This window comes from Sander lucioperca, chromosome 19 (genome assembly GCF_008315115.2).
Source record: "Sander lucioperca isolate FBNREF2018 chromosome 19, SLUC_FBN_1.2, whole genome shotgun sequence".
NCBI classification, from domain to species: Eukaryota; Metazoa; Chordata; class Actinopteri; order Perciformes; family Percidae; genus Sander; species Sander lucioperca.
Window position 1 is genome coordinate 15893857 of NC_050191.1, and position 15072 is coordinate 15908928.

General features: G+C 42.2%; 1 protein-coding gene across 5 annotated transcripts in view; it reads left to right on the forward strand.

The window, feature by feature from the left end:
* stxbp5a (syntaxin binding protein 5a (tomosyn)) overlaps positions 1 to 15072 on the forward strand; it is a 99672-nt gene that overhangs the window by 2487 nt on the left and 82113 nt on the right. For all 5 annotated transcript variants that reach the window (XM_031321846.2, XM_031321848.2, XM_031321845.2 and 2 more), the window contains exon 2: positions 412 to 509. In XM_031321846.2, the coding sequence (XP_031177706.1) occupies positions 412 to 509 (98 nt within the window). The remainder of the gene's footprint in view (positions 1 to 411; positions 510 to 15072) is intronic.

Genomic DNA, 15072 nt, shown 5'->3' on the forward strand with positions numbered 1-15072 from the left:
CTTATTGGTGTGTTTTCAGTGTTTTTTATATCCAGACTTCAGTGAAATCACGACTTCATGTGGGAGGCAGTGAGAAAAGGAAAACGAGATAAAAAGAGTGAAATGGGAGAGAAGAAATCTCAAAATAGGCCTGTGATCATAAAAGGATCCTAAATAGCGAAGCCAAATATCAGCTATCGAGAAGAATAGAGTAATGGTGCATCGAAAGAGCATTTGTTCCTCTCTTTCGTTTTCTCTTGTCTGTGCCATTCAGGCTTTACATTTCTATTTCATAACACTTTCCACATCCATCTGGGCCATTTGTTTACCAAAGTCATGTGCGTGATATCCTTTTGACAAAACAACACCCCTGCTGTGAAATGCAAATTGATAACACATTCTCTTTTTTTCATTTTTTTGCACATCTTTCAGACTGTCCGTCATGGCTTCCCCTATCAGCCATCGTCCATGGCTTTCGACCCCGTGCAGAAGATACTGGCCATTGGCACCCAGAGTGGAGCTCTCAGATTGTATCCTTTCACTTGTCATTGCCAATGTTATAGGTTACTGTGGCCTGTGGCAGCTCCTTTGGGTCCCTCCATCCCTGGGAGGCAGCAGCAGGTAAGTGAACAGATGTCTGAGCTGCCATAGTCAGATGTTGATGTGGGGTTTCAGTGTATTTTTAGAGCATGCTGAAGAATTTTCGGTAACAAGCTCCAGATGTTGTCGCATGGTAAGATAATGCTTAAAACATAGACCGAGAGCAAGCTCAACTCGGCAGCCCTTGAATCCCACATTTTTGCTGCTTTTACTGATAATGCCACACTGCTGCTCACACCTTTTAAATCACAAGAAATGTCATTGAAAAGTCCACATTTAGCCACATATTGAAGTATGTGTTGCAATTGAGCTGGATAAGTAAGTGGTTGAGGTAGCCTGCGTTGGCTTCCTTGCAATATGAGGACGTTAACACAAACAGGGACAACAGCTTGTGATGAAATGGCACCGTGGGGAGTCGTATAGCTTCAGAGAACGCCCGCAAACTCGCCTGTGTCAGGCTGCTTTTACAGGTCCTCCGTGTGTTCTCATTCCTGTCCGACAACCTTTGCCAGCTCATTACGGCGTGATGAAGAGCTGTCCACCTGGCTGTCCCTCGTTCCCACCTGCTGGCAGCTCTGACTGTGACTCAGTCTCATTCACCTGCACTGGAGGGATGAGGATAAGAGAGTCTACAGAGCCATGTTTACCAGACTTCTAAAAAGACAGCAGTGTTCAGTCCATACCTTCAGTATGTTTTCTGCTCTTTAAAGCAGTGACAGAGACAGAAGAGATAATGATGCACCACTTTTTCCAGAAATGACTGAATGTTCCTATAGATTTACAGATTCAACAGCTGCTCTGCTTTGGATGAAGAAATTCATGAGTTCTGTCAGTGCTCCACGACGTTCCACTTCCGGGATTGTTCAGGTGCCGCCAGAAGTTCCGCTGGATGTCTTTCATTTCAGCCGGATGTCCGGTACCTTCCGCTTTCTTTTTGTTGGCATTTTAAACTCCCGTCAATTTATGAGGACTATGGTTAACTGCTCCTCAGATCTCTGCAGGGTAAATGCAGATAGCTAGCTAGATTATATGTTGAGTCTGAATTGTGATTGTTTTAAAGAAAAGCCAATAAACCAGAGCACCACCAGATCAGAATGCATTCTCCCATCAGACTATCCCGAGTTTGGCTGAAGTGATCTTGTCAGATGGTTCCTACTGGCTGAAACTGGTCACTTTGAAATTGAATGAACAGAGCAATCTCTTGTGTTTGAGTGATGTGGATCAAATAGAGTCTTATCGGAGTCAGGAGAAGGTGAATTGGGAGTCATCCATCTATTCTTTGGTTCTGGTTCTCTTCCCTTGTCATTTGCTGTTTAGTCAGCCCTGTCTCTTTATCTGATGACAGCGATACCAGCGTGGCACAGATGAATGGAGATTATAATAGAGATTTCACGACTCATACGTTGCTGTGCTGCAGCTTGTGGGCTTTTCTGTGGTGTGTTTTAGTTAATGTTTTATCAGGTTGCATCTTTTGTGTAAGACATCCTGGCACTCCTGCGCCGATACTCATCTACATGTATGTCCTGGAGGTCATTATCTTGCAATGTACGGCTATCGGTGACTATGCATGCTTGTGTGTATGTGTGTTTGTTTGCCTGGCTGGCCTGCCAGGACATTTGGCTGCACCCCTCTCCCATGGAGGATTACAGGAAGTGGCAGATCAAGGGCCTCAGCCTGGCAGAGGACTGAGAAATACAGCAGGAACAGGAGGTGTGGGTGGATGTGTATGTGCGTGCGAGTGAATATGTGCGTACATGTCTGTCTGCATGCGTGAGTCCTTCGAGGAGACGGATGATCCCTCTAGCCACAAAGCCAATCTCTTCTGTGATCCCCCCCAAAACCGTCCCGTGTTTGATGCTCGCCACTGACTCTGCTGCTGCTTCCACTGTCCAGCTGGGAAGATGACAATGTCCCTTTGGTGTTGTCTGGAGGAGGCAAAACAAGGGAAGAGAGAGAAAGAGGGAGAGCCAGCAGAGAGGACAGGCCGATAGAGCAGAGAGAGGAAATAGGTCTGAAAGAGTGAGAGAGGCAGGCTATCCCCTGCTTCAAGATCTAATGGCCAAGAATAGAATCCTTATTGATCTGTGTGTGGTAATGCACTGAGACAGATATGCCCAAGTGCACACACACTGCTGGCAATTGTTTTTCTGTACAATTTCTCAGCAGCGAAAAGAAGTTGTGAGCATTTAGAACAGGTTTTGCTGTGCAAGCAGTCCACGCATATTAGCTATCCATCGGATTAGCATTAATTTAGAAAATAAGCAGAAATGCTGTGTTCGAAAATGCTGAATTATAAAAGCTTCTTTTTATTTTGAGTGTTACGACAAAGTGTTTGTGATAAGAGGCAGGGCTGCAGAAAGAAGTATGTCCTATTCTTATCTCTATTGTATGTCCCTTATTTCTTGACCAGACTGATCTGAATATGTCGCACTGATGCCACTTGTCACTGTGTCTAATATGGCTCAAACCCAACACAAGACTAGTAGTTTAATGGTTGTGCTGTTAACCAATATCAGCAGCAGGTTGTTGACACACAGCGTTGGTATTATAAAGCCAGCAACAACAGACAAAAAAGGTGGGGCTAATTAAACATAATGAGCTGCATCTGCTTATCAACCATATAATGTGATGATACTGTGAACTTCCATCAGAGCTAAAGATGATTTGAATTGATATCCATCAGCCTCTAGACAAAAATACTACATTAACCAAAGCATACAGCCTAATCTCAAGGGGAAACACTTGCTACATTATAATCGTAAACATAAAGGAAAGTCTCTGCTACACCTTCATAATAAAAGGGGGAATTATAATCACCATCAGTAACATGTAGGGCGGGGAATGGAACCTCAATTGTTTTCCAGTAGCAACCAAAATAAATCTGTAGGATTGAATATCAAGTGGTTTACTTTACTTTACTTAGTCTCTGGTCCAATATTTCCTGTTTTAAATTGGGAAATCAGGAAACTTTGCTAATTTTGGACGGTAGGCAAAGTTCTTGTATGGCTTTTTGTGTTAAAGCAACAGCAAATACTAATGCATTGGGAAGTTTGGCATCATTGTAAATAAAAGCACATTTATTCCTCAAACTACAGTAAGGTATCTTATGGCAATGGTATCGAAAGATTTCAAAAAATACCCAGAGTATTTTGTACTTTTAATAACCAGCTTTCCAGTATTTGGACAGAATCCATTTAGAATATAAACAAGAGGTTTTTTTTCAACAGAAAAAAAGTCACCACCCTTGATAATTGAAATTTATACTCTGCTGATTTAGTTTGTGTGTAAAAGAGAAGCATAATGTGGGTGGAAATGACAATTTTTTCCAGAGCACTATGTAATGGGAGATTCTGTCTCTCCCTGACAGAAAACATGGTGCAGGGTCCTTATGGGATAATTTTGTCAGTTTACCGGCATCAAACTAGAGTCATTTGTATGTGTATGTATTTTTGTGTGTGTGTTTATTTGCTGGGTGGTCTGCAGCTGTGTGTGTAACAATGTGGCGGCTCATCTCTGGGGAGAGGCGGCTCTTTACTGGTAGTGGCCAGGAGAGATGGCAGCACTATAACTCAGAGACTCCCTGTGAGCCGGCAATTGATCAAATTGTCACTCCATGCTCTGCCAGATTATCTCATCGGCAGGCGCAGGACATCATAGGACTCACACGTACAAATGGGGGCGCACGCACGCACGCACGCACGCACGCACGCACACGCACACACACACACACACACACACACACACACACACACACACGCAGTCACACCCAGAGTTATTATTTTATTTTAAGTCAGAGATGGCAGAGGTAACACACACATTTGTGCTTTCACACACAGGGACACACACAAGCATATGATGGTCGATGATTTACACAAATGTTAGTGGATGTGCACACAATAATACTGTATGTGTACCAACGTATACAGGAGGCAAATGTTTGGACAGAGGTGCACACATGTTTGCAGAGACAACGTTGTATACACACACACACACACACACACACACACACACACACACACACACACACACACACACACACACACACTAACTGCTGTGACTGGCACTGGCCATGTGCAGCTTTTGGTCGTAGCACAGATTGACTATGACATATCTCCATCATTAATCTTCTTTCTGATTCACTCTGTAACTGTTCTACCCTCCAAGCTTTGTCTACAGTCACAGGAGAGCCTCACTGAGCCATTAGTTTTCTGACTGGACTACTGAATGGGAATCGTTTTAAAGAAATTGAAAATGTAACCCAGCAGTATATTTTGGAATTTCATTGGTATAGTACGTATAAATGAAAGTACGATTGTACTGTAGCTTATAATCTCAGCTTCACAGTGTGTGTGCTTGCATATTTCTCTTTGTGAACAAACTTTGATGGGAATTTCAATGTTTGTTAGAAATCTCCAAAGAATTGTAATGTGATATAACTCTAGTTTTACAGAGAAGTTCACAGATGCCTCTAACAGAACACTGACTGTATATAATTCATACTGTATGTCTGTGATTATGGTAATGGTTTTCTGATTGTAATCAACGATTACAGAGGCTCTCTGGCTTCTTCTCTTTGCATGTTTTCAGCATCTTCAGAGACAGAGGGATAGTGAAAAAGTGTTTGCGTCAAGCTCTCTTTCCAGTTTGTTGCTTAAAGAGTGTGGGAGCTTCTTTTCAGGTCACAGATCATTTGTTTATTCATTTATTCTTCTATCTGTTTTGTTTCATCTTTAATCGCTTGCACATTTTTGCTCTTCTCATTGGGGTTGACTTCTAGATGTTCTCCATAGTGCAGTCCATGCCTGGGGTTGTGTGTTTGTGTATGTGTTCAGTTATGCAATGCGCCAGAGCTTGGCGCTGACAGAGACAGCAACAGTCTCATCAAAGGAGTTAAGCTGTTGCTGCCGCCACTGTGCACATGTATGATCAATGCAAGTCATAATTTACCATACATCTGACAATGTTGCATCTGTGCTCCTGTGGTGATATCTAGAAAAAGTCATTACTTTGTCATTCCTGTGTCAGTGGTTAGCGGGTTAGCTAGCAGTAACATATGGGGGATGAAAGACTAGGAAAGAGGAGAGGTATCACAAAATCAAGAGGGATTAGTATCTCATCCTAGTTGACCTCATTTTACTTTTCACACACGCGGGACAAGGATTGGGGAAGAGAAAAGCTTGAAATGAAGTCATCTTAACGCATCTGATGAGAGAGTTTAATGGGGTGTGTTTAAAGAGCTGCTGGTAGGGTTGAAAAAGTCAGCTTGTGTCGGCCAGATGGCTTCTTTTTTTTTTAAATGGATAAAAGTAGAGTCCGTAGTGAGGTCACCAGAGAGCTGGCGAGGTGCGGCTTTCATGTCAGTTCAATGCACATAAACTTTTCAACATTACTGGAACACACTATGTGTGCATGCCTGTTTCTGTGAATGATTGCACACGCGTACCTGTTTCACTGTAGTGAAGTACTCTTAATCAAAGACTCCTTGTGTACCAGGGTTCATGTTTCATGCTCTCCAAAAACCACACCGCTGCCTCTGTTAGTTTTTTTTTTTTTTAGAAATGGAAAGCAAATTTTGCTGCATCACTACCACAACAATGCAGTTGCTGCCTCTCTCTGTCCAATATCCTGACAGTGTGTCCTGCTTAAGTCCTTTATCCTTGACAAGTCCCAAATGGGATCCGGGTGTAGGATGATTAAAGTTGTGCTGCCATGTTGTTCTCTTAAATAATTTAGTGTACATTTAACTCCAGCTTTTACTCCTCTTGCTCCCTGTCCTTTATCTCTGCCAGCTCCTTTCTGATTTCTGATTTCAGCCCCAAGTAACCATTTTGTGTGTAGTGTTCTTGGAAACTAACATGCTGCACACCTCGACCTTGCAGACAGTGACAACCAGGGACACAGTGCTGTCAGCCTGTTGTGATTTATGACAGGGTTTCACACATCTGCATTTTCAGCACTGTTGGGGTCACTTGTGAGGACCATGTACCTACTGTATTGATTTGCACTCATATTAGTCCTCTATTGTAACCGTGCTCTCATGACAAAGGGTTTGACCACTGCCCAGTCTCCATACCACAGAGGTCCCTCATCATCAAGAGTCACGTTTCCAAAGTAAATGAGCATGTGCACTCAATTGAATTTAGTTTGTGTCACTGAGCACAGCGTCTGATTCAGGAGTTATGGGATGCGTACATCAGCAACACATGGTAACACTATATCTTGTATTGATTTCAAATTGTGCTTCATTTGTAAGTCTGAGGCTTTCATTATCATGACACGGGGAAATCTCCAAGGATTAAATGCTAGTACTTCTAAAATCATATAAACGGCCGTTTCTTTACAAGTGTGGGAAAGACAAATGACCCAGGTTGCCCTTTGTCTATAAATAAGGCAGTGTAGTACTAGTTGTTGTTTGTGACTTGCCCTGAGCACATTATGGCATGCACTGGTAGCTCTTGCCTGTCCAGTTATGTAAATATCACTTTATCATACACACTGTAAATCTAGCGTCTCAGTGAAATGTCGCTGTCATGTATCAAATCATACATGACAGCGACCGAGAACTCGCCACATTAGATTCATTTAAATACAGTTTTGAGGTTAAATCAGAATGTGATGTCTTTGAATTACCTTCAGTATCTGGTCTGTAAGCATGTGTTCGTCCATAGGTCTGAGACTGAAGCTTTATATGTTTGCTGCTGTCTAGAGAAGAATTGAAATACAGAGTGAGGCATAGTTTAATGTTGGAAAACGTCATAACTGAATAAGTGTCTGTTTATTCTCAAGGTGACCTGAATGAAAACACTGCATTTGATGAGCTGAAAAGAAAAGAATTTCTTTTCAGGTGCTTGTTTGAATATAACATTAGTGTCAATGGCTGACACTTGGTGGTTTTGCTTGAGGTGTGGAAGTGTGGCGGGGTTAGGTCTAACGGTTGCTGTCAGGTTGGCACAGTCCCTGTGGTCCTTGTAAGGGGACTGGCTTACAGAATGCAGTGAAGCACAAAGATTTTGTCATCTCGATTTCCTCCCTGCTCTTCATGTGACCTCCAGGTCTCAGCAGGGCCACAGCGCTGAAATAACTGAAGTATTTCTCCCTTTTTTATTCTTACTCTACCTCATCTCCTGTTTTACAGCATGCTGCTTTTTAAGAAATCCCTTTTCAATTCACATTCCCAGAGACATAATTGTTTAGTTGTTTTAGGACTGTAGGATTTCTGTAATGGGATTTTACTTATTCTCTGTGCTCCTGGTCCCCCTGCTGATTCTCTGCAGCTCATTATTTTTTGTCGAGCTGCTGTAATCTTCCACTCTGTCTCAGGGGGCTCTGCTCCCTCCCCATTTTAATGTTTTCATATATTTTCTCATATTAACTTTCTTTTTTTGTAACCTTCTCCCTTTCTATAACTATCGTTCTGTCGAAGTGTTGCAAGAGGTTGTTTGTTTTAATGTTCACCACATGCACTTAATGCCCTACCATGATAAATTAACTATAATTAATTAGCAAACATTAACCTTTACGTAACACATACAGTAGGTGGTATAAATATGATCCTCATCTTTGTATGATAAAGCATTACAGAGCTTATTTTGTTCTTAATGCACACATTTATGCATTGAGGTGTGCCAATGTCTAATCAGATCATCTATGCTATGCATGTAGGGGTACTTATAGTGTAGCTGTTAGGATGTGATATCATGATGCTCTCCATAGATACGGTAAGCATAATGAATTGAGCAATTGCTGCATGTCCACATGCATACTAGTAGAGGAGTTAAGAGCAAACCCTAAATCTTTGTGAAACTGATTACAGGTGAAACATGGGCTATTGAAGTGGCCTCCTCCCATTGACTGGGTTTTATTGCCATGTCATTTAATCATCTTTTGTGCTCTAGACCAGGGGGGTCTTTTTTTAGGCCAGGAACCCCTTAGTTCAAAAGGGAGACGGAGTAGGGTTTCCCCACTACATACGTATATTCTATAGTTTGTACAATTGAGTTAAACTGAGCTGGATAGGTAAAAATAAATGGTTATTATTTATACACCATGTTTTAACGTTAAACATACCATACATGTACCTTCATGGTTGAATGCACTTACTGGAAGTCGCTTTGGATAAAAGCGTCAGCTAAATGACATGTAATGTAATGTAATGTAATACATGTGGAAGGCAAAGTTAATCCTTAAAGGGAACACGCCGACTTATTGGGACTTTAGCTTATTCACCGTATCCCCCAGAGTTAGATAAGTCCATACATACTCTTCTCATCTCCATGCGTGTCGTAACTCTGTCTGACGCACCCACCGCTAGCCTAGTTTAGCACAGATCCTGGAGGTAACCGGCTCCATCTAGCCTACTGCTCCCAATAAGTGACAAAATAACGCCAACATTTTCCTATTTACATGTTGTGATTTGAATAGTCACAGTGTGTACAAATAACAAGGTCACATGAGATGCAGCCATCTTCTAACCGTATACATACTGGGAACTATAATCTCAGAAGGCGAAGCACTGCTGCTTGGGCGGAGTGATTAGCCCAACACCTGAAAAGCACCGTTGTTACTCTCTGCGCCTCACCACAGGGCTTCTCAGGTGCTGCGAGCAAATCACTCCGTCCAAGTAGCAGAAGTATCAGTGCTTCTTATTGGGAGCAGTAGGCTAGATGGAGCCGGTTACCTCGGGGGTACGGTGAATAAGCTAAAGTCCCAATAAGTTGGCGTGTTCCTTTAAGCTTAACTGTATGGCTACCATAGTGGCTACCTTACCTATAGTGTGCTTATCTTCAATGTATAAATCTTTTTTTTTTCTGACAAATAGGCCAATTTATCTTTGCTATTAATATGTTGGATTCATATTAATGACATATTTTATAAAAAATAAAAAATAAAACTTTCAAAAGGATATTTCTTTTTCACATAATTTGGCAGCCCCCCTACACCAACTCTGAGGACCCCCTAGGGGTCACGGACCCCCTGTTGAAGATCTCTGCTCTAGATTGAAAGCCAATAGTTTAAGTCCACCTTTGTTTGAATATTGCTTCCTATACTATACTTATTTTCTTATTCCCAACAGTAAAATTCCTTGGAGTCGACATATTGACACCTTAACAATACCTATGACTGCAACAAAGAGGCAACTATTGCAAAAATCCAAAATTCACGGTGTTTACAGTGAAGGTCACGCTGAAGACATTATGTAAAAAAAAATGGATCTCAGTATGCAAGATCAAATAGGAGATTATAATTAGGGCTTCAGCTAAGGTTTATTTTCATAACTGAAACATCTATTTATTGTTTTCTTAAATCATTAATTCCTTGTTTTTTTTTCCAAAACCTGAAGGTATCTAATTCACAATGATATAAAACAGAGAACCTGATTGACTGATATTATGTCACTTAGTCAGTTAGTATGGTATACTAGTTCAGGATAACATTGTACCATTGCAACAGCCCTTTTCTAAGCTGCTGTATGTTTGCAGTATAACAGGTGTGTTAAGAGACAGAGACTGTTCTGGTTTGAAGGCTTACAGGCGACCATGAGCACCTAATGGCCATGGGCGGTGTAAATGGTTGGTTATGACCTTACTAAACGCCCTTATTCGTTCTGCAAGCTCCTCCACACACACACACACACACACACACACACACACAGGAGGAAAGACAGAGAGGTTCCCGAGGTACCAGACCTTGAGGAATTGCCTGTCACCATGTTTATGTGTGCAGAGATGTGGGTGTATGTGTGTGCCAAGGCTCCTGCAGACATAGACAGAGCTGTATGTGAGTTCAGCAGCATACATACAATAGACGCGTGTCCTTGCCTGAGGTTCTATATTTATGTGTAGTAGCCTCAGAAAGACCTTACTGTAATATCCAGAAAAAGGTGCATCCAGGTGAACCATCTGTTATGGCAGACACACACATTTTCTATAGTTTTATTCTTTCAAAGCTAAAGTCCCAGCTGTAGTATTACACAATTTGAGTCTGACTGTTCTATTTCATGCTGTTTTACCTTCTTTGCTAAAGGGCTAATTTCTACATACTCAACTAAACCAACTCCAGCTGGAGAATATTAGTGTCTCTGTCAGCTGGAGCTAACAAGCCTACAAAGGCAGTGTGGCCGTGTGGGTAATGTTGCTTATAGGCATATTATGGAATACATACTGTACAATAACTAGATATTTCACTTGCTACTGTTTTAACTGCACTAAATTCCCTCAAGCTGAGAAGAAGACTGCCCTCCTTGCAGCACATACACCTTGTTGCACGCTAAATGTTAGCTAGTATTAACATTTGTACACCAGTCTAACATATGTGCTTATTATTACCATAAGAAAATATTTGGCACAGTCATGGCTATGTTCTCTCAACAGAAATATTTCTCAAGGTGGAAAGACCTCTGAAACAACATTTTACAAGTAATCAAACACTGCCCTTCAGGTATCAGGGGTTTTGGCTCTGTGCTAGGCTAGGCTAGACCACTTCTTTCAAATCTTAAGTAAGATGTCATCAAACTGGTTTAAGTCATCTTTCGGTTAAATCGGTTAAAAACCAAGCTAGGGCATTTAGAATTTTTATCGTCATTGCTGACATTTTTTACAATTTGGTCTAATTTTTCATTTATGATTTATATAAAAACAGCTTTAAACCCGTTTGGGTTTTTGGTGTTTAAATACTTTTAAAAGCTACTATAATGAACATTACCCATGGATTGCATGGCTACTTGTGTGTGAAAAGAGTTGCTCGTAATGGTGAACCCACAGAGGGTTATCGCCCACCTCTGTAGTTCCCCTTAGCTCTATGGAGCTTTATAGCTTCTTTTAACACTTTCGTTTAGGTTTTCTGGCCCACAACATTGTTTTGCTTCACTCTCTCATCACAATGTTTTCAGCAGAACCGGGCACCTCTGAAAACCAGCTTTCCAGCATTAAACGGCAGTCAGATAAACTTAGCGACTAGCCGATGAACATAGTGGAGCATTTAGAGCCAGATATTTCCTTCAGGAGTTGGCGGAGTTCATCATACCAACTTAAAAAGTGCTAATATATCAGTGTTGGATTAACAGATTGTTTCCGCTGCCCGCTGATTATTGCAGGTTTAAACAATGTGAATTTCAAATTGTCCAAATTCACTTAGCTGTAGAGGAAACAATAATTAATCCTATGAGATTAGATTTTTGGGAGAAATCTTGGATGTATCAGTAAACAAACTGGTACACCACGATGCTTGAAGCAGCTTCAACCACAGCGCTTGTTGAGGACAGTGTGTGTGTGTGTGTGTGTGTGTGTGTGTGTGTGTGTGTTAGTGAAAATGCAGCTGAAGTCATTGCGATCACAGCCTCACTTTGGGATCTGCCCTTATTTTTCCTCCTCGACTGACAACCCATCATGGGCCTGCGGTGTTTCTGTACTTTCTCCTCTTGCCGACAGTGGCATCACAAACAAATTTCTGAAAAAAAAAAAAAAAAATCCTCAGCTCAAGAGAGGGCTCTAAATATCCACTCAGTGACTTAAGCCTCACTGCTGTCAGCCTAAACAGATGACATTTTGAATTGGGCTTTCCTTGAGTAAAGCCAATGCCCTGGACTAACTTTAGCCGGCTGAGGCTGTGATTTTGCCCAGAATTTGGCAGCATATTTGCTTGTCAATAAGAGCTACGCAAATCTTGACATTTGTCGTCTTCCGCCCTGCTGGTAGCTGCGATGATATTTATGCACCTGTTGCTCCTAGGCTGCCCTTTCATATGCTGTCATGCTGAGCGCCTGCAGGGAAGACACACATGTGTCGCATGACATGATGACTCAGGCTTTAATATCCTGCCACATGGCTGTCATGCGCACAGCCCTTCCCCCCCCTCCTCAGCTCTCGGCCTGTTGGTGTGTGTGATATAGGCCTACAGTATGTTTAAGTATGAGTGTGTTTAATGTCCAGCATGTGTGTGTCTGTGTGTGGAACGTGACTGGCCGAGGGGCTGTTTGTGCTTTTTCGTCTGATTGAAGCAGAATGTGGATTATGTTGTGATGTGAGATGTGGGAATAGTGGGAGAGGGGCAAAAGGGCTGAGACAGACATCTCAGGACTTGAGGGGATGTATGGGGGGGAGGGAGGATGGGGGAGAATAAGAAGGGAGTTAAACTAACTGTATGTTTGTCCAGAGACGAAGATGGTACGTTGTGTCTGTTTGCTTTAGCATCATCCAGAGTGGGAGTTGGCAGACTCAGCAGGAGTGATGTCCGCTGTGATGCCGGAGACTTCTAAAATATCTCAACATGGTGCAAATCTGCAAAGATACAAATACCTAAAAGTACTACAGATGTGTCCTTGGTTTGTCATTCAGTGCAGCACAACCAGGTCTGAATTCCTGCAGCTGTAGCCAGGAAACAGGAGGAAAAGCAACAGGAAGAGTGGAGGGATGAAATTGCCGCAGACTGACAAAGTTGGATCTAAGTTTAAAAAAGTGAAGAGGAGGAAGAGAAATTAGAAGGAGATAGAGTGTACTGTAGGAGTGTCTGCATATGGAGGGGAGCCAAGTGGTCGCAGCCATTCAGCTCTGTGATTCAGAGCCCTACTGTTATGTGGGTAGGATTTACAGAGATTGGAAGGGCAACAATTGGCTCCTGACCCACTTGTAATCAGACCGCTGTCCAAGCAGAAGCCACCACACATTGATTTTTTGCCCGCTCTATGAGCAGGACGAAGTGTCAGACCCCTAGGAGGTGGGAGACGCCCATTATTTTTTACCCAGCACACGGAGCACTGCAGATCCCCCCCTGTCTCTACCAAACCACATAAAAAGCATCCTTTCTTTATGCATTTTTACTTCTTTGATCCATAACATAATAATGACAGCCTGTGTAGGAAAGGACAACCTTGCAGCTTGTGCATCACAACTTTTATTTCAGTGATGAAGCAGCTAATTTGTTTGATAAGCCAGAAGCCCTTGCCATCTCCCAGACACCAGCGGGAGTGAATGATGAACAGGCAGTGTGAGAGGTCTCAGCTAGCCGCGCCACTAGGCCCCCATTAAGCCTCGATTGGGGTCTATTGCCGTGATTTCTCTTCCTGTCTGGTGCTTGGCAACACTTTTGCTTTCACATTAGACGCGGGTGTCGATGATTGCTGATAACACGATGAGTGAGGACAACGGTGAACGCATTAACCCTGGCTGGCACTGCCGCAGACCTGACAATATTAGCATCTTGAGAGATAACACATACTGTTAACCCATTTGCTGACAGTTAAACCACAGACAATAAGCAAGGACTAGCTTTAATGTAATTGGCTATACTGTGTGCTTCATTGAAAGAGTGTTTTTTGTTGTCTTATACTAAGATGACATTGTGGGAGAGATTTCACCTTCACTCTCGGTAGGCAGTTCTCTGCACCAATCAGCAGCTGGCGTCTGGTGCTCATTTTTAGAAACTGTTGCTGCATTGCCATGCATTTTTAATGGCTAAAACCATTGTAGCAGGCTGTATTATGAGTGTGTATATTTACTGTATGTGTGTCCTTTGCGAGTGTTCATGGGTGTTTGTACATAACTTGTGTGTTCTGTGTGTATGAGGAAGCTTGAGCCCCAGTATGTGGAAAAGAACCAGGTAAGAGTCGTGTGCAGCTGTGTGTGTGTGTGTGTGTGTGTGTGTGTGCGTGTGTGTGCGTGTGTGCGTGCGTGTGTGCATGTGCTTCTGTCAGCATATGCATACATTTGTACATGAGCATCAATTTCCATTTGTGTTTGTATATGATGTTGTTTGCTTACAGTGATTTGGAGACGCGATGTGACAGCTTTGGGACTCAGACACACACCCTAAATCATTTTGAATAAGACCTGTGGTGCTCAGATTTCCAGAGGTCTCCCTACTAATGCGTCCATGGCTCGTGTGCATCTTTTTGCATCGTTTTGTGAAATCTGATAAATTGCCTCAAGTGATGTCACTTAAAGTTTGACAGTTTGAAAATGATAAAAATCTTAGGGTGTGAAGCTAGAAAGGAGTCAGCTTGCCAGACCTCTGTAGCCTGCTCCTTTTCTCTGTTTGAGGCTAGCGGCTACATTAGCCATGACTAGAATAACACATCTGGATCTCTGACCAAACTGTTGGTGGTCAAGTTGCATCTTGGGTAATGTAGGCGCCATCCAGGTATTGACTAGGGAGAATAATGTGTGGAATAAAAAAGATGATATGTCTGCTGCATCAATTTTGATATTTATTTTTAAACTGTCAATTGTTAGTCCGACAATGTGATTGCAATGCTAAATGGAATACTCTAGTTCAGTTGTTCATTTTTTCTTACACTTTGAGTGTAGAAGAAGCCATTTTCAGTATTTTTGCCATTTTTTGCTTCCCGATACCGATTCTGATATCTGAACTTGCGTATCGGCCGATACCGAGTACCGATCCGATACCAGTGTGTCATATATTTTATTATGTTTTAACAACTGTATACTACTATCCCTGTATGGATGTGATATGATTTCTATCTTTGTTGTCGGTCTGGCT